The sequence below is a fragment of the Ambystoma mexicanum genome, chromosome 12 (genome assembly GCF_040938575.1).
Source record: "Ambystoma mexicanum isolate Mex_15411 chromosome 12, UKY_AmexF1_1, whole genome shotgun sequence".
Lineage (NCBI taxonomy): Eukaryota > Metazoa > Chordata > Amphibia > Caudata > Ambystomatidae > Ambystoma > Ambystoma mexicanum.
In genome coordinates, this window is record NC_090936.1 from 821,478,731 (window position 1) to 821,505,344 (window position 26,614).

Sequence of the window (26,614 nt, forward strand, 5' to 3'; positions counted from 1 at the left end):
TTTCATTATCTTTATGGGGCTACTTGTTTCTATGCATGGAATTACACTACTTTGTGATTCAATCCTTGTTTCAGGTGTATGGGATTGGTGGCGGCCCCCATTGGGTGTATCAAATCCCCCAAGGGCGCTGCAACCAAGTTCAGTCACCGGCCCAATCACTGGGGCACTATCTCTTTGGATAGAAATAGGATTCACCTCAACTCCATTGAATGTGGTGCCCTGCCGTCTATCCTGGGACCTGGAAATGCACATTTGCTGTTCCAAATCCTTACGCTTCTTAAGGAGCCTATCTGCCTCTTTTTGCAAATAGTTGTTTTAATCACTCATTTTATTAATTACCTTCTGCATATCGCACATTGGCATTTGGCATATATTGAATTCTTTGTTTCGCTTGTCTCTTTCTTGAAACATTTTAACCATGTCCTGTTCAGCATTTTGGAGATCACTTTCTTTTTCACAATGTTCTTTTTGCAAAATCTGCATTTCCAAAACAACCTCATCTTTGTCTTGTCTAATATGGTCTACCAACGCTTTCAAATGTGCCAATTCTTGTTCACTATCCTCAAATTGTTTCTTGCTTTTAGACAATTGAGTATCAAGATCCCTACATTTTAACTTCATGTCTTTTTGACATACCTCCAATTCTGCTCTTAACATTTCCTCTTTTTTACTTGCCCTATTCCAGATCAGCTTTTAACCTGTTAATCAGCTTAGTGTCATTTTCTTGCATTCGCAGGGATCTGTTCAGGATAAACCATGTCTTGGCAAATAGCCGTATCAAACAATCTTTCTCTGCATGTTTATTAGCTGCATTTAATAGTCTCAAAAGGCAGACCTGAATTATGCTGCCTTCTGCAAAAATGCTGTCTAATGGTTCTTTCTGTACTTCACCATAAATACGGTCATGCCATTCTGTGGCATTATTTGATGACCATGTCTCATGTGCATATAACTTTCCCTTCCAGATATTGCCCTAGCTCTGAGAATGTGGCTTCCATTTGAGACATTCTGAAATTCACTTTTAGTGTCAAACTGCTATTATGAAATGGGTTCCCTCTAATGCACGGATGGTTGTGTGAGACACACTTGCCATGCCCATTAGGTGCTCTATAATCACTTTCCCGGCCTGAAACACACCATATATGTAGGATATTTTGTGTAGATTTGGGGTCTGGCGGTATTTTCTTACCACCAAAAGAAGAGTGGTAATTTGGTGATAATTTATCCTTGCATCTAGATTGGGTTTAGCCTTACCTCATTCCAGTGACCATATTGTGTTACACTGTATTGGAGAATTTAGTAATATACACTATTGGCAGTATTTCCTGGTGGTAAATTACTTAGTGGTGAGCATGATTTTCCTTCCCTACATTATAGCCCCATCATACACAAAACTTTCCTTACTATTATAATACTCTTAGTGATCTATAGAGGGCCTTGGACCTACATTCAGAGACACCACATTTGTATATAGAGTGCCACCTACAACCTGTGGCTGGTATCACTGATTTATTTACACCAGTGAACTGTGCGTCCATAGGCCTCATTACTGGTTCATAGACCCCCACTAATCTATATATTGTATCAGATTTCCCCAAGACAACATGTACTGGGGAACACACGCATACATCTATTTATCACTGCTAAGTCTTATTTTAGGACAGCTTATTCTGTCTGTTATTTTATATACATGGAAAAATGACAAATGTACTACCTAAAGAAAATCTTCCCCGTGTCACAAATGCTATTCCAAATGCACCAAGAAAAGAAAAAAACAAAAACTCTCTACACGTTCTGCTTTTATATTGTTTGTATTATAAACAATTGCAATTCAAAATAACATCTTACCATGTACATCACATTGTTATCTGTAATAAAAAACAAGAAAAGAAACAATACAGAGACAGACAAAACTCACTTTGCAACATTATCATATGACAAATTAAATGCAGGGGATTTCTTTTGGCTACTCTGCCTAATTGACATTTTTAGATTGCTATTGCTCATTCGCACGAAAGCACACCGCGACCTCCTCACTTCAACTTTGGCTGCTTACCAAATATTTGTAGTTCTCTCCCCCAGACGACCTCCTTTCAGAAGAACGGTCCCAGTCAGCAGGGGTGTTCTCTGTTATCTCGAATGTTTGGAGTGTGTGGCGAAAACATAGAGTTCTCAAGCCAGCACTAAGTGAAACCAGGCACGTCCGTCTGGAAGCCCAGTCATTCTCCAACTCCTCTGCCTCTGTCAGTCTTTCCCCAGCAAACCTCTGCAGCTTCCCCTTTTCCTACGTAATACAACTGCAGATACTTTGCACCAATCAAATTGAAAGGCCACATCACCCTTGCTTTAACACAATAGAACAGTCACCCAATGAGCAACTGTAACTAATATCATTTTCTGGTATGCAGGCTCTCTGCTTACTGCGAACACAGAACAATAATGGAGAAAAATTCAGTGCACATTTGAAAAACGAATTTCAGAATATGTATTTTCACCCCATTTGCACATAGAGATTACATTATAATGTTAATAAATTAGCTCTAGTAATTAGTAATTGTTAATTAAGTCAGTTAGTTAGATGAATAATGTAGTCCCCTATGCATGAGGTATTTCAAAGAAGAGAAAGAAAAAATTCTGGTGCACTTTTAAACCTGCAGCTTGTTTCCAACCACATACTGACATGTTATGCTGGCAACATAGACTGGCTATATGTGTATGCCACATTATTGCTGGCAACAAAATGCTTTCACATTCAGTGAGGCGCTATAAACTTCAAGACACTATAAAGCGCTATATACTACTACAAACCCATATGCTAGGGCTGTAGTCTTCTCCTCTGCACCTGAAATATTTAAACCATTTTTAGACATTTACATTTTGAAAACATAATACCAGTGGCGGCCGCTTTCATAGGGCAGGGGGGTGCCGCCCCCTCACCGCAGGGTCCCCTCCAAGGTATAATTAATTTAAAGTTATTGGACTTCCCAGATCTTGGTGTGTATTGGCAAATACAAATTGAATTTCTCATTGCCAGCAACAGCACAGTGATGCAGAAACAAAAATCACAATAAAAATTAAATACCAGTCATTACCGTGAGGCTCAATCATCTGTGTGCACAGTCTTCAGGGTTGGCTATAACAGCGGGTCGCATCCCGTTTTACGCAGCTTTTCTTATAGTGAAGTTCATGGAGCTCGTAGGTCCATGCACTTTACGTAAACCCATTTAAACTAGGATGTTGGCAGGGCGCTTGTGTTCTGGCCCCGCAAGTAATAATATATATGCAAATAGTACAATAAGATTCCACTGTGTCCGAGTCCTGATGACCCACATAGAAACAGAAATGTCATTGGCTGTTTGCCAGCCAATGACATTTGAGTGTGGGAGCGGGGTGGTGACGCAGGGTGCGTGCCACCTAAGGCCCACCTTCACTTTGGATAGTCTAGTTGCACCGTCCGTGCGTGGCTACAAGGCCCTGCTACATCGGCGGTCAGCTGTGGCAAAGACCCCAACCAAGGATCGGCCCTGCGGTTTTTAAATCCTTGAACAATGTCGACACCCCAGCAGGTTCAAGAAGGAAAAAGAAATCATTGCCGAATACGAGACGCAAGTGAAAGGTAAGCTGCAGCGAGTCTCTGATGCCTTTGACTGCCTGCGAGCCTGTCCCTTTAATTGCAAGCAGTCTGAGCAGCAGCTTAAATGATCCCTCACGCACTGTGTGTTCTGTGGCCATTCCACTCGGGGGGGAGTGGGATAATGTCACACGGGCGCTACATTTGCATTGCAGCCCCTTCCATCAGGGGCTGGGGGTTTAATATGTCAGGGATGAGAACAGCTACTGGTATGTTATTGGAGGCCCCAACCCCTTTCGGTGAATGCTATTGATTGCATCTGCTTGGAGGAAATGGGATGGGCAAGGTATGCTTATTGGACAATACACGTTTCACTACCCAATTAAGTCGAAAGCCATTTAGGTGGAATTGAACTCAGAGAAAAGTGCGAGAGTGAGGGCTAGCTCTGACCTGGAAGCTTTCTGAGTGCTCCCCAGATCCCATTACGAAAAGAGGGAATTTGCAAAAGCGCGACCCCCACTTCTGTTCTGCGAATTAAAAGTCCCACGCAGGAAGCGTGGGTCCGGGCACCAGGAGCTGCTCTCTTTCGATGCAGCTTAATCATTGTTTAGCAACTGGGAGTGGCGCTTGGAAGAGTATGTTGTGCAGCATCTGGTGGAAAGATGGGAAGTGGTGTGTGAAGTCAGGCCCTGGTCACGCTCGTGTTTGTGTCACTTTTCTGCTGATGGTAATTGAAGATGTCAGGCCTCGGATGAGCAGAGCTTAGGGTGCTCTGTTCTCATTAATGATCGCCTGGACATTGTCTGTGTTTGGTGTGGGGCGAAGGCTGATGCAAGAACGAAGTTGGCTGAACAATAGGGCAATGTTTTGGCTAAAATTACATCTTGCTGAGCTTTTTAGGTGACTGTCAGGGGATAATGTAGCACGAGGCAGCATGCAAAATGATTCAGCCCATGTATCCCTGTTATAATAATTACTGGTGCTTTATGTTGTGTGTTTCACGCCTAGCATCTTTTGCCTCATACCTTGTGGGCGAAAGCCGCAAGTCGCAACTCTAAGATTCACTCACTCTCTCTCATACTATGCATACACCATAGTACCAGCTATTCTCAATACAGCTGGAAGGCTTCTCTGCTGCTTTTGTTGTCCTCGAAGGTGTTGCTGGCTTCTATCTGCATCTTCTTCTTTGTATGCAACGTTCCAGTGGTTGGCTCTGCCTGTAGTCCCAAAACCCTCACCTTATATGTGAAATCCCATTCATTCACAGCACTAAGCTGTCAATCATATAGGGGGGGTTGTCCTCTAAGACAGCCACCCACCCTGTTGGTAATGTTTTTGGCCAGTCATGCCTACAAACAAAGGCCAGTGAAGTTTTCGGGCTCCTCCTCACTTCCTGCCTTCCCAGACACACTGGAGCCTGGGCGGGCTACATGGCTGAATCCCGCCAAAGGCAAAACACGCCATGGACTCAATCCTAATCTAAACAACAGAATAAAAGCCCAAAAGGAAATAAACAAGAAATGGCAAGAAAAGAAGACTGGGGCCATTTTGTAAAAATGGTGACCCGTGGGTGCTGTACTACAGATGAGAAATCAGCCTGCAGATAAATTGCACAAAGGGTAGTAAAAAGAAACCACAGCCACCAGCCTTTCAAGTTTGCGAGTGTAACAAATAGTTACATGAGAAGTGTGATAAGGACGTACTGTGTAATCCCCCAGCACTCCACATAAGGTGGTGTGTGGTGGACTCACAAAGGAAAAAGTTAAGTAAGACAAAAGTTGTCCTACTATTCTTGGGAACTGTAGTTCACACAAGAACAAGTATTCAAACGTAGTGGCACTGCACAAAGGGCTTTCTGTTTACTATATAAAAACTAGATGCCTGCAGAGTTTACCAGACTCCATTAAAACATAAGGAACAGAAAATCTTAGTCAGAGGGAGAAGGCATGAGTGGTTGGCAAAACGAGAGAATCAATCGGGAGGTAAAAATTAAAAAAGTCCCAGATTCCAGCAAAGGGCTGGGAATCTCTAAGCTTAAAGGGAATTGGCACAGAACTGAATTTCTCCATAACACTTTGAGGCCATTGCAATGGCGCAAAGGCACTATACATATGCCACATTGCAGTGAATTAACACGTCACATGTACATTGGGTGGCCACACTGTAGGTGGTGCAACAGTGTGCTGTTCTGTTGAGGTGCAGCTCAGTGTGGTCTTCCAGGGAGTAATGGAAGTTGCTCTAGGCCTGGATTCAACAGCAGTGCTACCAGTTGATCGTGTTTGAGGAGGCTATGTGGCAGGTATACTTCATGCTGGAGGCAGGCCAGGGGGTTGAGGTAAGCTGAAACTCCACATTGGAACGGTAAGGAGGCAGACTGGCAGGGGGCTGCCTGGGTTGATGGATGGAGGTGATGGTGGTAGTGGAAGTAGACTGTACTGGCAGGGGGCTGCCAGGGGTTATAGACAGAGGTGAGTGGGGGTGGTGGGAGGTGTCAGGACTTGAGGGCGCTGCCTAGGTAGTGATGGGCAGAGGCAAGGGGTGGGGGTGCTGTCAGGAATTGAGAGGGCTGTGTGGGGTTTGGGACTGAGGTAGTGGGGGGGTGGGTGGTGTCAGGACTGGAGTTGGCTGCCTGGGGGTTGGGCCAGAGGGGAGTGGGGTGGGGTGAGCCCTTAAGGGGACTGCCTGTGGGTTGGGGCAGTGATGAGTAGGGGTGGTGGGTGGTGTGAGGACTTGAAGGGCTGCCTGGGGGTTAGGGCAGTGGTGAGTGTGGGTGGTCTCAGAACTTGAGGGGTCTGTCTGGGGTTTGGGCTGGAGGTGAGTGGGGGTGGTGGTTGGTGTCAGGACTTGAGGGTGCTGCCTGTGATTTGGGGGAGAGGTGATGGGGTGGGTGGTGTAAGGACTTAGGGGGGCTGCTTGTGGGCTGGGGCGGAGTGTAGTGGGTGTGGTTGGTGGTGTCAGTACTTGAGTGGGCAGCCTGGGGTTTGGGGCGGTGGTGAGTGGGGGTGGTGAGTGGTGTCAAGACTTGAGGGGTCTGCCTGGGGTTGGGGCTGAGGTGAGTGGGATGGGTGGTGTGAGTACCTGAGGGGGATGTCTGGGGGTTGGTTCGGATGTCATTGGGTTTGGTGGGTGGTGTCAGGACTTGAGAGGGCTGCCTGGAGGTTGGAGCAAAGTTGGGGGAGTCGCTGGAATCAGGACTTGAGGGGGCAGTCTGGGGTTGAGTTGGGGCGAAGATGAGTGGGAAGTGGGTGCTGTCAGGAAATGAGGGGGCTTCCTGGGGATTGGGTGAACGTGAGGGGGTGGCAGGACTTAAGGGAGCTGTTTGTGGGTTGGGGTGGAGGTGGCGAGTGGTGTCAGCACGTGAGGGGGCGGCCTGGGATTTGCGGTGGAGTTGACGGGGTGGGTGGTGTCAGGAATTGGGGGGGTTGCCTGGGGTTGAGGTGGGGATGAGGGGGTGTCAGGACTTGAGGGGGCTGCCTGGGGGTTGGGGCAGAGGTGAGTGGGGGTGGTAGGGGTTGTGAGGACTTGATGGGGCTCCCTGGGGTTTGGGGCAGTGGTGAGTGCATGTTGTGGGTGGTGTAAGGCCTAGAGGGGGCTGCATGGGGGTTGAGGCGGAGCTGAGTGGGGGTGGTGGGTGGTGGCGTGGTGTCAGGACTTGAGGGGGGTGCCTGGGGTTTGGGGCAGCAGTGAGGGGGTGGGTGGTGTCATAAGTTAAGGGGGCTGCTATGACTTAGGAGTGTAGGCCCGCAGTTTAGGTGCCTTGAAACTAGGGGTGACGGTCCCAGTTTTGCAGGGTTGCTGGCCTGCCTTGCAAGGGATGGTGGTGCCACTTGAACTTAGGGTTGATGGTACGTAGTTTAGTTTCCGCTTGGAGTTAGGGTTGCCTCTTGGAGTTAGAGGTGATGGTCCGCTGTTTTGCTGGGATGCTGGCTTGAGTTATGGCAGATTGTACGCAGTATTGCTGCGGTGCTTCCTTGAGTAACAAGGACAGTAAGCTGTGTCGCTGCTTGCAGTTAGGGGTGACGGCCCACTTTTTTTTTGCCAGGGTGCTGGCTTTAGTTACTGGGGATAGCATGCAGTATCGCCGGGGTGCTGCCTTTGAGTTTCAGGCGACAGAACACAATATCACTGGGGTGCTGCACATGGAGTTAGGGGTGACGGTCTACTGTTTTGCCAGGGTGCTGACTTCAGTCACGGGGAATAGTATGCAGCATCGCCGCAGTGATGACTTCAGTTATGGGGCACAGTTCGCAGTATCGCTGGGTTGCTGCCTTGAGTTACGGGAGCCAGTACGCAGTATCACCTGGGTGCTGGATGTTGGTGCAAAGGCTGACACAAAGGTTTTTCTTGCTCTTTTTTTGTTTGTGTGAGGCGTATTGTAGGCCTTCCAGGTGCAACTTGTTCTCTTTGCAGCGGGTTACTTTGCACTTTAGAATCCATGAATCCGCAGACTGTGCAAAATTTTTTACACGCGTAATGTAGGCGCAGAACCGTTTATGGTGCTAAGTAATTTGCCGGGACTTAGCACTACTTCTATGAATTAGGCTCTGGGACTTTCAAACTCACTATGATGTATTTTGCAATTGTGTAGCTCTGATTCAGTGCAGTTGGGCGTTTTTAACAGCGACTACTAACAAACACATTTTAATATGCTTGTTTAGTTATCTAGTTTTCTGAGTGCCACAGAAACTATTGTGAAATATAAGTGCTTTAGGTGTACTGCAAATCAGGAAAATGAACTAACATCTTGGCATCGATAACCGTATGATTTATAATGCAAGACAAGTGTAGGTTGTGAGAAATAATTCAATACTGTTGTCACATTCCTCAATGTTCTTTGCTTGGGCAATCTCATAGGCTAAACACACGTTACCCATTCCTTATCAATAACGCGTAAAATAGCTTGGGACTTTATCAGGGGATAAAAGGCAGCATTCCTGGCTGATTCCTGACAGATGACCTTAATGTTTGCTTAGTTCTGTACTGCTTTAGAGCACTGCTACCCTGCACCGGCTGGCTCCTTTCTTTAGCGGCAACATGCTCCTTGCACAGTTCATAATGTTTTGGGCCGTGCAGGAACAACTTCTTATTACATCGGAATTTTCTTTGATCCCGGTATTATCCTGCAGTGCTGTTTTTTTCTGTTTTGTTGTATGCCTCCCCTGTTTGAAAATCTCCGAAGTTGCTGTAAGAGGTTCCACTCCACCTCTTTGTTCCAGCTCGGGGGATTTGTGGCGTGGGACGGTTGATTCCCTGCTGAAATATGCGCGGCATCCAGCGGCCCGTCATTAATAAGTCACCTATCCCTGTGGACGCCATTCGGGGGTTTTGGTGTGTGACTCTCTACGGTCGCTGTGGCCAGGCTTGAGTTTTGAAGCTGAACAGCAGAGTGAATTATAGCGGATGGAGAAGCAACGTGGAAAATGTCTGAACGAGTAGCAAGTGCCCCTTCCCTGCGGTACAAAAAACGCACGCACCATTAGTCCCGGAAGTAGCAGGTAACGAACACGGAGAAAGTGCTGGAGCCGGCTGTGTTGGCAGGAAGGCTTGCTAAACCGTTGTGTAGTGTAATGTTACCTGAAGCCCGAGGGCTATCCTGCCTCATTAAGTATACGTACAAGTTCGTGGGATATGGGATGTGGCGTAAACAGTGCGTGTTTCCCTTCCCATCGGCGGATAATGCATCCATTGTTAAATGTGTAATGCAAATCGTAGGTGCTACGCCGCTTCAATGTCAAACCGAGCCCACGGCAAGACTTCGAACTCTGTCACTTCTGTTTTAAACATGTAATGTTCCTGATTTCCGATGCAAACGGGGTGACCCTATGTTCTAGACATCCCATGTAAGGCAATGTTGCAACGCTGACTGCAACGTTATGGAAAAAACACACAAGTGAATTAAAGTTTGGTAAAAGTGTCTGGCGACATTGCTTCCCATCGAGTCTAAACAATGATAGCTGAGCTTTAGACAGTACCGTAATTCTATGGTATTACAGTAATTCTAAACCTGCTGAGCTTTCCGCAAAAGCATGCAATCATGTGTGCTAACTCTAATTGTACATGTTGGAATATCCTTCATTTCAGAAACTACAGTCTGCCCTGCTTCTTGTGATGTCCTTCGCTGTGGCTATTAGATAAAAGGGAACACATAGTTATGGGGTGTTTTAATACTGAGGCACGAGTCCACAAAACGCCCTTCCTTGCCCTAGGGGTGTATACGGCAGCGTGGTGATTGTATATTCCCTTCATATCAGTACGTTACGTCATTAGAAGCACTTCATGTCCAAATGCTCCCACATCTAACGCGCTAAGCAACGATATGTTGCTAGTACCTAATTTAATAGCATCGCGTGTAATAACTCCAGAATGATGAAAGGCGGAGTCCGCCCTGTTGGATTTGTACCTGTGAACTGCGGGTGCACACAGCAATTCTTAAGCCAGGTTGCCATCCCGCATGAATGTCGTGTTTTGTAGAGCCATCATGCAGCATTCCTTACACTTCTGAGCCTAGGGCTATATACAGATGGCAAAGATGAAAGTTGAGTTGGGTTTCCGGGAAAAGGCCTTGTGGGTGGTTGGAGGATGGTCATGGCCTCATGTCTAAGACAAGAGTTGAATTCGCTGGGTAACCCGCCCGCTTGTAAAGCCACCGATGCGCACTTTGCCTAAACCTATGTGCGAAAGAATCCCTGGGAACATAGCACAACATAACTACCCACCTTAATATTTAAATCACCCTCCCCTGCCACTCCCTCTGGCATGCCCACAAGAAACTCACTGGGTGGCAGCCAGGCAGCTGCTAAACGCCATTTAAGCCATCAAACAAAGTAACTGCGTTGACTCCTGCAAAGCCCTGCCCGGGCTGAAAGGTTAGGAATGTCAATAAAAGACAGATCACAATAGTTGCTTTTTTTTGTTGCTGCCTACTGCCTATTCCAGTGAGGTTGAAGTTGGGCAGGCCTCCAGAAGAGCGGCGCGGAGGCACCGAACCACGGCGCTGGCTGCTCGGAGTTACAGCCTCCCTTGTTGCCCAACCTGTTACTTCCGAGCACTTGCTCGCCTCACCCGCTGCCACCGACAAGCTGGAGCCGCACGCAGACATGCCCTGAGAAAGGGGGGACGGGCGGCATTCTGTCACCGCGACGGATGCTGTTTACTTGGCGCCCACCGCCATGTCTCCCTTTGGGAAGAATCTGTTAAAGGCACGACGCAAGCACAGGTAAGGCACCCCTGGTTTGCCCAGCTCCAAAGTTGCCACTTTCAAGGGTGGACAGTAAATCCTTTCATGAATTATCAAGAATCTATGGACACTCTACAATCGCTACGGAAGCACTCGCCACGGAAGCACATTTGTGATTGTTTTAAACAATGGGTATTTTTCACCTAACAACCCCGTGCGCATAGCATGGCCCCAACGCCCCCTACCCCACTGTGCACTGCTCTATATCCCTTTGAAAACGATTTGTTGACGATGAATGCATGGCACTGTGTCCAAACGAAGGTGTTTGAAGCGTTTATAGTTGTAAAAAGACTTTCGCTTTCGGGACCTCGAACAGAACAAACTGTTAAGTTTCATATGTGCGTTTTCACAGGGTTGGCATGCCGGCGCTTGCCTATACTCTTTCACCCACGGAACCCCCCCCCCCCTTGCAGAAAAAGCAACCGCACCCCAGGCTGGGACATGGTACTCAGAAGAGTAAGTCAACTCTCTCTACGTGTTCCTGTCTTTCTCAGAGTACAGCGCAGAACTGTTCAACCTGATGGTGCAGGAAATCCACCCTGATAACGCCTGTGTGCATTTCCTAAGAGGTCTGGTGGAAAAGAGTGCAGGGTGAGGTTGTTCTGTGCATTTTGGAGACAGGTCTCTGCTGGGAGAGGATTTATCGATTTTCCCAAAAAATGAATACATTTATGTTTACCGCAGTGTTCTTTCCTACGCTAATCGTTAATCGTTGAATTTACTTAAACCCTACATTAATTGAAATGACGCATTTCTCAGTAGTGACTTTCTTACCCATGCTTTTCGATTTTATTTTAAACCGTGAGCTTGTTAGTACTTTCCCTCAAACTCTTGCAATGTCTGGCCTGCCTAGACAGAGAGAATGACTAAAAATTATGGGCCGATTCATTTTTTTTTAAAAAAGCTATTTTTGGAAGGTTTCACACCGGCGGCTGTCTTACAGAAACGTACCACTGGTGCAAATAAGGCCCGGAAAAGTAAAATAAAAGCAGAGTGCAACAGGCATTCTTTGCGCCCGCGACATTATTGACGTTGGCCAATCTACAATACTTCCCTGAACTCCTTCAGCAAATTGCACTGGCTCTAATTACAGGGGCACATGTTTGTGAATGTTTACAAAAATGCAAATTTCGGTCACAGGCACAAGTCCCACGTAGGGAACATCCTCAAGTTCAATTAAGAAGAAACACTTGTAAGGAATTCACTTAAACATGTTAAGCAAAGCAATGGGTAGACACAGAGAAAATTGCGATAAAGAATGGTTCACCATATATGCCCAAGCAGGGCACGTCTTGTTGGAGTCGGGTCATCCAAACCCGGATTAAGTAAACACCAATACGTGATATGCTACTCTGTTGTAAATCCATAAGCATTTCGTGGCTTTAGCACTCAATGCAGAAGCAGCACTCCTTTGCACTGAATGTTACTGTGTACTCTTTACAAATCGGGGTTAATAATTGTTCCCTCCAGGTCTCCTGGAGTCTTTATTTTATTGCATGCATTTTATTTGGTGTTTTTGTATCACGCCTAATAGTCACTTTACAGAACTACTAGGGAAAAGGGTGGTATGGAAAGAAGAAGGCCCAGGGACAAATGTAAGATATGCCGAGAGCTGCAAGCGCGTCTTGGGAGTGCTCCAGAATCTTGCACGGTCTTGCCAGGAGACTTGTTGATGGAAGCATCTTCCGTGATAACTAGCGTATTTTGATCGGTGCCGAGCCAACAGGTCACGGGAAATGGCCCACACTTTGGCTGGTAAACTGATAGACCTTCGGAGAAGTGGTGTAGTGCCTGGGCATGGATTACTTTATGGATTCTAAACAATAGATTTAAACCCATTCGTTGTTTATTAGGCAGCAAAAAGTGGCAGCTGGCGAAGTTTTGAACTAGGGGGCATACATGTCTGTGCTTAATATGTGGGATCGACTGAGTAGAGAGCTCGAACCTGAACCAAACAAGAGTGGTTCAGGGGGAGAGAGTTCGCCCCTGATAACATTTTAAAAATAATGGGTAAAACAGTGCATTTTTCAGCACTTTCTGTGAAAAATTGGGAAAAAACCCCAGAGTGTTTGCAATCCGATTTGTATGGTAGTACATGAAAAAAAAACAAGAATAGATGCAAGTCTCCAACACTGTGCAGGACCATTTTCCAACACATTTTCTTGATGCTTTTGCCCACTGCATATGCCAGTATATAATGTTGACTGTGCTTATACATGTTTATGCAGGCTGCATCACCATTTGCCAGTAGCACCATAAAAAATGCCATGCCACAGAATGAAAGCGTATGCAGACTGACTGTACCGATATAGACCAGTTTACCACCTCATCACACTTACGTTTGATTTGACCATTAGTGCAAAGTACAAAAAGTACAAAAATACCATGACACAAAATGACTATATGATCAGACTGGGGCCACCAATGTAAGCCAGTCTAGCAGCATCATAACTCTCATGTTTGCTTTACCCTTGGTACCAAGTAAAAAGTAACACATTGCCCTTCCACAATAAGAAGGTAAATGAACACTGACACCAAAGGCCAGGATAGCCATGTAAATAAACTTATTTTTGCCTTACTCTGGAGTTCAAGTACACATGCCTTGCCACAGTAGGAAAGTATATATAGACTGGCATCATTAATGTAGGCCAGTAAAACATGTCATGTCACAATAAGAAAGTAAATTCAGACTGGCACTAATAATGTAGGCCAGTCAATTCACATTATAACAAGTATAATGTTTGCTATAGACTTCAATCCAAGCAAAACATGCCATGTCACATTAAGAAAGTATATGCAGACTGACACGAGTAGTGCCAGTCTGCATATACTGCATAATGTGGCATGGCATTCTTTACTTGGCATCAAAGATAAAGCAAAGATGAGAAGGATTATTACATTGCTAGACTGGCCTACATTGAATGCAGGCCAGTCTAGCCACGCTATTTGCACTTCACTTAACATTTCTGATTTATCATTGATGCAGAGTTACTCTGCATCAAGGGTAAAGCAAACATTTTACGTGGCTAGACTGTTCACATAATGCGACCCATCATGTTTGCTTACCCTTAATACACAGTGTGCATCAAGGAGAAAGCAAACAAAATTGTTATTACATGGCTAGATTGGCCTACATTCAGGATAGGCCAGTCTAGCCATGTACTAACACTTCAAATAACACATATGTTTTCTTTACCTTTTAATGCATAGTACTGTGCATCAAGGGTAAAGAAAACTCAATACCATGCTCAAACAGCAGCCCCATCCCTAAATGTAGGGGCCCCAATGAGCTCAGCCACTAAGTTTGGGGATGGAGGCCGACACACACACACACACACACAAGAACACATACAACACTTTCATTCACAAATCATTCAAACCACTCCTTGCATGCACACATTCATGAAAACAAACACACCAAAATAGACGTGCACATATACACATACATATTACATTAAAAAAAAAACACTTACCGTATCTGCTTGCACCCTTTGGATGCCTCACATCATCTTGGAGAACCGGATGTCCCTCACCTGTAGACATGCTAACTGATAGGAGAAGACTTCTCTCCTGTCAGTCAGCATGTCTACAGTGTTAGCACAATAATGAAAGGCGTTGTGGCCAGTCTTCCGCCACCCCGCAGCCTCTTATTATTAAGCACTACATTTATTGCCTTAGTGCTCCACAAAAAAAATCCTTTGCCACTGGGGTCTTCCCTTCCCCCCTGAAGCACTCCTGTGTGCACCCTCTTCTTAAGAAACCCTCTGCCGACCTGTCCTACCCAGCTAACTATCGCCCCATCTCTTTCACTCCTTTCATGGGCAAGCTCCTGGTAAAGCTGGCCATCTCCCAGCTTAATCTTCACACTCAATCTGTTGATTGTCTCCATGATCATCAGTCTGGCTTTAGAGCTGCCAGAAGCACAGAAAATCCTTTCCTGAACATCCATGAAGACCTTCTCTCCAACCTCAATTCCAACACCCCCTGTGTCCTCATCTTACTTAATCTCTCTTCTGTCTTTGCTACGGTCAACCATGCCACCCCGCTCAACCATCTCCATGATAACCTGGGTATCAACGATCAGGCCCTGGCTGGCTGACCTCTTTCCTCTCTGATCGACCCTCCCAGGTCCAACTTCGGTCCTTCCGCTCCTCTCTCTTTATCTCTACCTGTGTTGTTCCCTAGGGGTCTAACCTCTCTCCCTGGCTCTTGAACAAATACCTGGCACTTCTTGCCCAGCACATTGCCACTCTCTGGCCCAACTTTTAGTGCTATGTGGATGACACTCAACTCATTTTCAGGCTCCCTTTAGCCTCTTCTCCTCCTTCTCTCATCTCCGACTGTCTGTCTGCTATCCACAAGTGATGTGCTGCCAATGATCTCTGCCTTAATGCCAGTAAGACTGAGATTCTCCTCATCGGCAAACCATCTCCCTCCTTTCCTGTCACTCTATGGCCCGCCTCTTGGCCCTCCTCCTGCTCCCACCTTTGAGGCTAAAAACCTCAGGGTCCTCTTTGGCTCCACACTCTCCTTCTCTCCTCACATCTCTGATGTCTCTAAGAAGTCACATTACCAGCTGCACCTCCTCAGAGGTATTCTTCTTTTCCTCTCCCTCCCCCAGAAGCTCACTGTCTCCAGAGCTCTGGTTCTCTCCAGGCTGGACTACTGTAGCAACCTCTTTCTAAATCTGTCTGCAAGACTTGTCCTTGGCCTCAAGCCCAGGGATCGTATCTCTCCAGGACTGAAATCTCTGCACTGGCTCCCAGTGGCTGTGACGATTAAGTTCAAAACCACCTGCATTGTCCACAAATCCTTCTGGGGCCTGGGGATTCAATTCCTTCAACTCTCTCTTCTTAAATATCTTCCTTCTCAAGCTCTTCACTCATCCGCCTCCAATCCCTCAGGGTCAGTCGCTTCACCAAGCAACGAGTTGGTGGTAGATCTCTTTCTTCGGCTGGGGCCTCCCTCTGGAACAGTTTCCCTGCCTCCCTGAAACTTGAGGAGAACCATCTCCAGTTCCAGAAGCACCCCAAAACCTTCCTCTTTGCTTCTGCTTTCTCCCCTTCTCTCCCCTGCTGAACTCCTGACTGAAACTGAAACTGCACTGGTCACCTGGCCACCCTCTTATCTCGGGCCCAGGTCCCCTCTCCCGCCAGTTGCACACCTGCACTGTCCCCCTGTCAACCTCCAAAACGTGGGGACTGTTTGCTTTATCCCTACAGCCCCTAGCAGCACTTGCCACCAGCTGGCTGCACTTTCTGCATATTGCTTTTATTTATTCTATTTATTTTTTACTTTCAATCCCATGTACTGCACTGTGCCTCTCCCTTGCCCCCCGACTTTTCCTCTTCCCCCTTCCCTTGCGCAATCTCAATGTCACCTAGCCTAGCAAGATCGTTGTCTCGGTCTTCCCTCTGTTCCCCCTCCCTTGCCTCGCCGTGCCTTGAAACACTTGTGTATAGGCGCATTATAAATGCCATATCATATTTTAGTGGGCGATGTGCCCCGGCTCAGACGCAGGCAGCAGAGTGGCCCCTCCAAGTAAAGAACATGGGTGGACTGTGCTGCCTGCCACTTGGGCGGGTGGTACCTCTCAGGTGAGAGGGTAGCGCCCACCCATCCTTAGTGGCGGGCCACAATTGGCAGCAAGTCCAAGATCTTTATAACTATGTTGATGGGATAAGTTCTTGCGGGATGGAAGATGATCGAGGTGGCATAGTTCTGACCTTTTGAAAAGTTTTGCCTCAGTTTCCTGTGAAATTCAAATAATAATCAAATCATATACTACAGACATATCTATCAATGGCAATTTGTGCACTTACAGTGCAGTTTGGGAAAATGCACTACATTACTTTGTGTTCCCTTTACTTCTTCTGAAACAAGTACGTATTGTGCCAACATACATTTTGCAATTTAAAGTAAATTTGCACGCATAACTTAGCTTTGTGACCCAACTTCTGCACATGTAACACACATTGCGTGTAGCAGATAAGCATCTTGAGGATCTTAAATAACCAAGCAATCAATTTGACCCACTTACTCTTGGAAGTCTCAGGTTTAGTGACATTTCAATTATTCACTTTTTGGCACATATACAACAGCAACATCTTACAAAATTGCAGCTGTATTTGCAAATGACCTTATATGAAAAGTAGCCCATGCTGTTTATTCATAGTGATGTTTCCTTCAGTAAAACCAGGGCTCTAATTATAGCAGTGTTTTGCCATGTCAGAGAAACCCACTGCACCCATACCGAAGAAATTCACGTAATTCACCAACAATCCATTATTCAACAGACCTATTTATTCCTGATCCACCATTCTTGAATACTTACACAAGGTATTTTAACTGCATCTTCAACCACTTTGAGGTGTACACACTATGCAACCCACTTGAATTTGGATTTCAGAGCAAACTCGCCAGTGAAATGGCTCTCACACACGTCTATAACTTTCTAACCACTGCTCATGATTCTCATCTCTGAACCATCCTCTTTCTATGTGAGCTCTCCACAGCCTTCAACACTATAAATGATCCCTCCCTCACCCAAACTCTCTCCTTCCTTAGCTTCAAGGATGCCACACTTGACTGGGTGGTCTGTCTTTCTGGCCACCCCATCTTCATCTCTTGGGCCTCTAACACATACCACCTCTCTACACACATTTCTAATCGGTGTCCTCATGGAACAGTCCTAGGCCCACTCCCTTTCACCTTTCACACCTCTTCTATGCATCCACTTAGTTCACCCTTTGGTTTTCATTACCACCACTTTTCGGTGATACCCAGATCATTGAATTCTTCCCTTCTTCCCCCCTACAATTTTAGCATAGGTGCCTGGCTACCTCTACACCATCTGGCACTGGATGACACTATTCTGCCTGCCATTAAACTCTTCCAAGATGGACGTCAACATTCTCCAACCATCCAATGCTAAGCAAACTCACACCTCTGCTTTCATACTGCCCACCCCACGCCACCACTCTTGGGGTTGTCTTTAACCAATGCCTTACACTCTTATCAGTTAACCATGGGCTTGGCCTTCACATACTGGATTAAGCTGTTCAACGTAGGGGTAATCTTCCCTTCTACTACTGGACTATAACAGAGTTCCTAGTTTTGCCACACACCCCCTGTAGCCTTTTCAGTTCCTCTCCCACATCATCAGTCCAACACCATGCTATGTGGCTCTCCAGGCAAAATTGCTCACTCTTTAAGTTCTGACTCCATGTCTTTAAATCAGTCCATGGTTTTGCCTCCAATACCTTGCTGGTTGCTTCTTTCTTTTTGCTCCCTCACAGATGTAAGTGATTTTAACCCAGCACTCCACTTAAGTCAATGCCTAGTGTGTGATGCCCAGCTGGAACCCTTAATTATATATTTTTATGTCTAAAGTTCTTTTATTTCTGAATGATGTACCCTTATATCACGCCCCTCTCTTTGAATCCCCCCTGGTTTCAATGAACCAAGAAGTAGGTTGTTTTGCAAAGTTAAAAGATTTATTTTATGAATTTGAACAATATCTAGATATCACACTATTAATATTTATACAATAATCACCAATGGGTGATATCACAATCAACAATCTCTTTAATCAGTAGGAGTATGGATGAGAATAATAATGTAGCATAGAGTAAAACTTTGTCTGGATTCAGTCAAATGCAATGATATGAAATTAATGCAGCATAGAAATCATACTTTTGTGTGTTCAATCAAATGCAATGTAATCACTCTTTCCCCCTGATACTACTCAATCCCCCCGATATGCAACAGGGAGATGGAAGGAGAGAAACAGGTTTCAGGAATATACACTCAACAATTGCAGTTTCAATCCCAATTCCCCCCAGCAAGCAGAGAGAAACAGGAATGATTTCAAAACAGGTCAAATGCTTTTGAATGCGGTTTGGATGAATGGGAAAAATCACTGAAAAATGGATTTCATTCTCTAACTTGGATTCAAAACTAGTGGGAGCTACTTTGGATAGCTCCAGGTAAACACTAGCAATGAGGATTGAATGACTAGTGGATTGGAAACTGAATTCTGAGGTCAGATGCAAAGAATAGCTATTTTACATGTGATGAAGTTGAGCCAAATGCAGATTTGCGGCAAACTTTTCAGCGCGCGATTGTGGGAAAACTAAAGGGAAAGCAGTTTTAGGTTCCCTTGAAGGCTGAGGATGCTAGCTTCGATCTGACTTAAAATTTAGTTTCTAGCAGGTACGGTTCAAAAGTTACAGAGGTTGTAGTAGAGGTCGATTTTTCTCAAAAAGAGTCAAGATTTTCAAATGAAAGATGCGCTTTTGAATATTACAAACAATGATTTTTTGACACTAAGGAGTCTATGAAGCCACAAGCTACACGACAGCACAGATACGAATCCAGTGAGGCCCCAGGATGGTTTCTATCTGCTGAGACGCTTGCCTTTCTTCAAGATGATATTATCACTACAATTATCAAAGGACTATATGGGTGAGGGAAAGATTCAATAAAAGACAAAAGAGATTCTATAATGCAGTTTTGGATATGTTAGAATGGGTTGATAGGATTACTTAAGGATAAGAGATTGGCTATGGGCAATTCTATGCTAGATACTCACAACTATGGTTTGGAATGGGCCCATCAAAGATATGCTCAAAGGGTTTGGACGGGAATCTGCTAGCCCACCTGACAGGATTCAGGCACCCAGTTCTGCACTCAGCACGGCACTCTGAACACTGCACAGCCTCTGGTTCTGGATCTGACTGGTTGGTTCTGGGTTACAGCTCTGCTCTACTGGTTTTGATCTCTGGGTTCTAGCAAGAGTTCTTGGCAAGAAAGCAGAAACAGCACGCCCGGCTGTTCTTTTTGTGGGGTTCTGCTTGGAAGTATGGGGTTAAAATCAGGTTGCAAGATTTTAAAGGCCAAGCTGAGAAGGGTTCAGCTTTGGAATTGGGCCTTCTGCTTTCAGAGTTCTGGAGTCTTGGATCTGGGTTCGCCTGCAGAGCGCTTCGCCAGTAAATCAGTTGATGGGTGAATGTGTGTGTGTCTCTAGGTCCTAAACAGTCCCTATTTATGTATTTCCTAAAGGGGTGGGTAGGCTGATTATACTAAGACTAAGCCCGCCCTCTAGGAATCAGATTGGTCAGAGTATTTCTCCTCTCCTGATTTGAGAAGGAAATCTAGTGTCATAGTGATGCTGCAATTTACAATCCAGGGAAAAACCTCCCCTTTGTTTCTACACAGAAAACCTATTTTTCATATAAAGCATACTTACAATATCACCAACTGGCTATACATATTCACATCACAGATTTAACAGAGCACGTATCCGTCTAAGTCCCATCTTCTTGAGAGTTTCGGTTAAAAATTGACATTGACAGTTTCTCGCGCTTTTAGTTGGTTAGCCAGTGTCAGATCTGTACACATTTTTCCACATACATGCACATGACATCTGGGCATAATCCTGTAAATGTTCATATTCTTAGCATTATCACAATTGCTACAACATCAACATTTTAGTGGTCCAGTCTCTGAATATCGCACAGGGTTCAGAGTAGTTTCAAACTGTGAGCAGCATTTTCATATTAGCAACCTATAAAATACAGATTTTTCCAAGTTTTACACAGTGTCTATGAGTCTTTTTCCAAAAATGTATTTCCTTGGAGTTTAAGATACACAGATTTGTCTAGTCCCGCCTCCAAGGTTGGGCTAGTCCAGAGCACTCCCAGGCTTTACTTCCTTTGGCAGTTGGTTTCTGTTGACACCCAAATTTGCATTTCCCTTGCGATTTGGCGTTGAACGTTCATGAATGGGAAGTCGCAAGATTGGGATGTTCAGTCTCTCTTCTTTTGGTTCCAAAAATGGCAAAGTTCATCATCTTTTCCTCCACCAGGGGTGGATCGACCAGTTCTCCTTGCCCAGTCCTGATGTGAGTATTGAGCGATACCCAGGGCCCCTTGGATCTTTCCTCCCGGTCCCTGGGTGGTACTCCTTGGTTTTAGTCTCCATGGTTTCCAATTCTATGATGACAAAGCAAAAACATATTTTTAGACATTTCCCCACTACTATTAATATAGTGGGGCGGACACATACATTTTGACAAATCATGACACATTTTTCTATTTGTAAGTTATTGACTATATATGGAATATTTTATAGTGGGAATTTCTAGGGAGCTGGAGTGACCCCCTCTGGGGTCCCAGAAGACTCCTCCAGTTGCTGCAGAGCGTGCCTAGGATGGAAACACTTCAGTTGGTTAATATGGACCCACTTATCTTCCCCCTCTGCCAAACTGCCTTTGGGGATGCATATTTTGTAGGTGACTGGTGAGATTTTGTCTACAATTTCAAAAGGTCCACTCCAGCTAGGCAAAAATTTGCGCTGTTTGGCCGGTTCCTTTGGAAATTGTATAAGTAGACCCGGTCTACTACATTGTATTCTTTTCTAGTAGTCTTTAAGTCATAGTGGGTCTTCATGCTGTCTGCAGATCTCTCTAGATTTCGCTGAGAATAGGCAAAAGCATGTTGAAGGTGTTTTCTTAGATTTTCAACATACTCATGAGTTGTGGAGGCATTGATAAATGTCTGCTCTTGGGTTCTGTAGAGAAGATGCTGGGGAAGCACCATCCTGCGTCCAGTCATCAGCTCAACTATGACATTTTAGTTGCAGATGAAGAGGTAGATCTGATGGCCATTAGGACAAGAGGTAATCGAATATCCCAACTTGGCCCAGAATCTGCCACAAACTTTTTTAATATGCTCACAATTGTTTTATTGTATCTCTCTACTGGACCACTAGAGGCTAGCGGTAAGCAATGTGTAGCTTCCTTTTGACCCCAAGTATCTCCCACATCTTTGTCATTAATTCACTAGTGAAGTGGTTACCTCGGTCTGACTCGATCCTTTGGGGTAGTCCAAAATGCAAAAAGATGTGGTTGATCATCAGGGCAGCTGCTGTTTCTGCCGTGCAATTTGGGGCCGGGAGACATTCTACCCACTTAGTAAACAAGCATGTCACGGTCAACATGTACTTGTTTCCCCTAGAGGAGCAAATCACAGGCCCGATATAATCGACTTTTAAATCTGACCAAGGCAGTGTCATCCCCCTCTTTTGGGGAGGCGCATGGTATGTGAGGGTTGTAGGCTGAAATTGTGCACACACAAGACACTTTTTCAAGTATTGGTCGAGGTCCTGACCCATGTGTGGCCAGTATGCAACCTCTCTTAAGATTTCAAGTGTTGTATGAAACCCCCTATGACCGGATATGGGCGCATCGTGGGCGTGACTTAACATCAGGCTTTGGAATGAGGTAGGGACCACCCACTGATCATGGCCAGCTAGGGATCTCCTTACCAACAAACCATCTTGGATTCAAAACATTTTTGGACATTTCATCAATACTCTGAGGTCCTCTTTCCCAATGTAATTGGTATCCGTCAGGGGAAAGTTCTCAGGGTTCTCAAAGTGTTGATAAAACTTACCAATTATTGGATCCCCTTTTTGAGCCGTAATCAAATCAGCATCTGGGGTCTCCTTACTCCATTGTGCAGTTGAGAGTTCATTGTGAGCATTTGTCTGGGACCTAGTGATGGCATTGACCTAGATTTTCCCCAACAGGGACTCGATCTCAAGTAGATCCCCTTGGATGGCTCCGGTTTTGGCCAGCTGATCAGCTAAGTCATTTCCTGTTTTGTCTGGTCCCTCTACTTTAGAATGACCTTTGATCTTTTTCCAGTAGATGGTCATCCCATTCGAGGTGACCAGACCATCAATGCAAACATGCCTCTGGTTTCCCAGTTAACCAGGTGCTCCACGAACCCGTTCCGTACATAATCCGAATCTGTGATTATGACCAGTTCGTGGATTTGATGTTGGACAGCAGTGAGGATGGCTTGTTGCAAAGCCATCAACTAAGCCACTTGACTACTTCGGGTACCAATCTTGTACCCAGCAGAGGGTTCTGGGGTCTCATTCACCCATGCATTCCCTACGCCGGCCACAAATTCTTTTCCCCCCTTGTTGTCAACATGGTAAGAGCGCATCCATCCATATAGACAGTGGGCATTCCCTCACACTTGTCTTCTTCAAAGACTTTGTGTGGGGAATTGAGGTATGCCTCCATGTTGTCCTTGATTTTTAGACTCTCGTCCTCGAGACAGTTTTCTCTGGCGCAGTCATGCAAGTCAGCCAGACCTTGCGCGAGGGGACTCTTCTTGTTTTGGTCATATCTGATCTCCACAGGAAAGCCTTGCATTGAGAGAATCCAGGAAGTAATTCCGGAATTACTCACATTTCTGGCACTGATTCTGTCACTTTGGAAATATTGCAGAGGCTGGTGTGGAGTCTCCACTATGATGTGTTTCCCCTGGATAAACGGGCAGTAATTCTTTAATGCCCACACCGTTGCCAGGAGTGCCTTCTCACAACCGTTGAATTTTTCCTCCACAGAGGATAAAGTTTTGCTTGCATAGGAGATTACTTTATTGACCTTGTTGTGCTTTTGATATAATATTGCAGTCAAGCATGTATTAGAGAACCCTGTCTCCAAGAAGAACTCCTTGATTTTGACAGTGTAAGCTAGGCAAGGCGCTTGTGAGAGGCTTCTTTTGAGTTGTCTTACTGTCTTGGCTTGTTCTGGACCCCACTCCCACTTGACCCCCCCTTCAAAAGATGAATCAGGGGTCTTGTGATTTCTGCTTAGTCCTCAATGAACTTTCTGCTGTAATTAGTCAGTCCAAGGAGGCTCCTTAGTTCCCGCAGAGTTGTGGGGTCTTTCAATTTCTGAAGTGCTTCCACTTTCTTTTCCTAGGGACAGAGACTCTGAGGAGTAATCTCATGCCCCAAGAAATTTACACGGGTTCTACACCACTGTGCCTTTTGAAAGGAAAGTTTTGCTCCGGCAGCCCTCAACTATGTCAGAACATAACGGATCTCCGCTATGCGTTCCTCCACAGTTGAGCTTTTGATCAGAACATCATCTACATAGTCCAGGTTACCCCTTTCACCCAGGTCGGGCATGGCCTTATGTAGAAAAATGTTGAATTAATTGCCGGAGTTGATGTGTACGAAGGGAGTCCGGGTCCATGTGTACTGCTGCCCCCCAAAGGTGAAGGCCATCTTGTATTGGTCCTCCCTACTGACAGATACAGTCCAGTACCCATTGGTCAGGTCTATTGCAGTGAATACCTGTGACCCCTGGATCTGGGCCAGCCCTTGGTCAATGTAGGGAAGAGGCCATCGGGAAGTATGGACCTGTTTGTTTAGCTCCCTAAGGTCGGCGCAGAGTCTCCACTGGCCTTTTGGTTTCAATATCCCCAGAACCGGATTATTGAAGATGCTCTGGGCTGGATGGATTATCCCACGGGACTCAAGGTTCTTAATTATTCCAGTAAGGGACTACATTGATGCGAGAGGCAAGCGATATTGCTTCACAAACACTGGAGTCATGCCAGGGTCCGTGGGAATTGTTGTGTGGATGTCGGTGCGACCACAATCATATGAGTCCACCGCAAAGAGATCTTGAAAATCCAAGAAAACCTGTTTCAATTTTTGCCTTTGCTCCAGAGTCTCATAGGCATCAGCTAGGTTGACTCTCTCTTCAACCATCTGTCTGAAGCCTGGAAAGACTTCTGGTTTTGCAATCTCAGCGGCCTCCTCCAGCTGGGTGGAGAAGTCCCTGGTCAAAGTGCTGATTTGGACCGGTGGCTTCAGGTGGGAAAGGCAGCACTCATGGACCTGGAAAATCACCTCATCCCTCCTGAAGCCACAAGTCACATCTTCCTTACCATAAGGTCAGGAAGTGTACACCAGGAAGATCCCCCCATGCAAGGTAAAGATCCTGTCTGGTGTTGTGTTATCATCACTGTCACTGTCAAAACACTCGTTGGGGATTGGTCCTAACAGTTCATTTCCTAAATCTATGGAAAAATGTCGGTCATCAACCGCCATTCCAATAATGGTGCCTGCGGCTAGAGTGATACTCTTTAAGTCACTGTTATCCACCTCTATTGGAATGGTGTCATGTTCTATATTGACTAGTGGTGTTGGGTTTACCCCCAACCCTTGCTGTTGGAGAGAAGCATTTAGATAAGCGTCAGGGTTTTTCAGTTTCTGTCCTCTTTTCACTTTCGCTTCCAGGGAGAATTGTCGGGTCTGGGTCATCAAATCCCTTGGGATTATCCGCTAATCAGGTCCCAGCTTTGAAGTTTATTAGGTCCAATTAATGGCAAAGCGATTGAGAATGTCACTGCCTAAGGAAAAGGCGGCAGTGACATCTCACATGATCCAACACTTATGGACTATGCTCTTGTTGCCTATGGAGATTTTGAGCCTACACCTGCTTGGCAGGAGATGTTTGGAATAGGGTGTTTCCAGATCCATTTCCCATTTGTCTATCAGTTTAAATGTGGGAATGGCTGGATCTTTTGGGAATTGGTGGAACATGGCTTCGCTGATGACGCTCTTACCATTGTTCAAACACACTCGGGCGAGAACAGAGTCCTTCCCTTCATTTAACTGAACAGGGATGAACAACTGCTCTCCAATTTGCTGCATATCAGCCAGGCTTTGAGCTGATTTCTCATCTTTCTGGACTATAGGAGTGGGAATGTCTGATTGTGGATTGGTAAAGAATTTCAGAGTGTTTCCTTCCAGTGTGGAATGCCACCTTAAACTGGAAGGAAGGTTGATTTTCAGAAATAGAGAGGACCCCCCGATCATCAGTTTGTTGTCCTACTGCTATTACTGTCATGTCTAGGATTTGGTTGTTCTGGAAGTGAAATTCTACTTGGTCAGAATTTTGTTCAAGCATGTGGCAGGTGGCGTTTAAACTAACATGGTTGACACTCTGTTTTAATTTTATTGGTCGGCTAGTTTGGGTCCAGAGAACCTTGTTTACGCAATCTATTAGGGGTGACAACCTTCGCAGGAGGTCATTCCCTAGTAAACAAGGGGTGCCCTCTGGAGTTACAACTATGACCGGGTGCTTCACCTTGTGTCGCCCAATTTAAATATCCAAATCCGCAGTCCCCTCGACGGGAATTTCCTTCCCGTCAAAGTTCTGAAGTTGTCCAGGAAGAAAGGTGAGAGGAATTTGGTAACTCTCCCCCCTCCCTAAATTCAGTTTATCAAAGGCCCTTTTTGACAGAAGGGTAGCTTCGGATCCAGTGTCCACCAGTGCCAAAATTGTACCCTGCCCCTGTATTTGGACCGGGGCATAGAATCCCCAGTCCCCACATCTCCCCAGTCTGGATTTGAATCCTTTGGGACCCATTTTTCTTTGGGAGGAATTCCCCCATCTCTGAAGGAGAAGATCCTTTTCCTAGGATCCTCTGAGGATCCCTATGCTTCAAATTGGAAGATTTGTGCCTCCTCCTCAAAATGGGTCTGTTTGGGTTCTTTGTTTCTCCTACCCACCCTCTGCTCCTTGGGTGGCAGACTTTCAGGGGTAGGAGGTTTTGGTTCTGGTTCCTGGGTTTCCAGGGGCTTTTTACAAGTGGGGAAGGATTCTTCCTCCAAGGCTATACACCCCCCTTCCCCTTGTGCCTCCTCCCTGGGAACCGGGTGGGTTTTCGGGGTTCTGCCCCCATCATTGCTCTGGAGCACCAGGTCCAGGGTTTGAGGCATTCTGCACTGGTATGCTCATCTGAGGGTTCTGCTGAGCCCTCAGCATGCAACCCAGATCCTGTGCCATGTTTTGGACCTGGCGCTCTAGCTGTGACACCCGCTCAGGCTGATACAGGGTTCTGTTGTCTCCCCTGGGCTGATCCCGGGAAGGGTAGCTATCCCTTCTCTGAAAATACCCCGGGTTTGGAAAATTTGGGTACCCCACC

The 26,614-nt window shown here is 45.8% G+C and overlaps 1 protein-coding gene across 2 annotated transcripts in view; it reads left to right on the forward strand.

Annotated features, from left to right (window-relative positions):
- Positions 1 to 8,894: 8,894 nt before the first annotated feature.
- RASSF9 (Ras association domain family member 9) overlaps positions 8,895 to 26,614 on the forward strand; it is a 267,358-nt gene continuing 249,638 nt past the window's right edge. Inside the window, exon 1 of one of the 2 annotated variants that reach the window (XM_069629322.1) lies at positions 8,895 to 9,066. Coding sequence is in view for 1 of the 2 variants with exons in the window: in XM_069629321.1 (XP_069485422.1) it covers positions 10,741 to 10,787 (47 nt within the window). In the remaining variant the exon portion in view is untranslated. Of the gene's footprint in view, positions 9,067 to 10,384; positions 10,788 to 26,614 lie in introns of those variants that run through there. The other variant, XM_069629321.1, reaches the window with a different exon arrangement.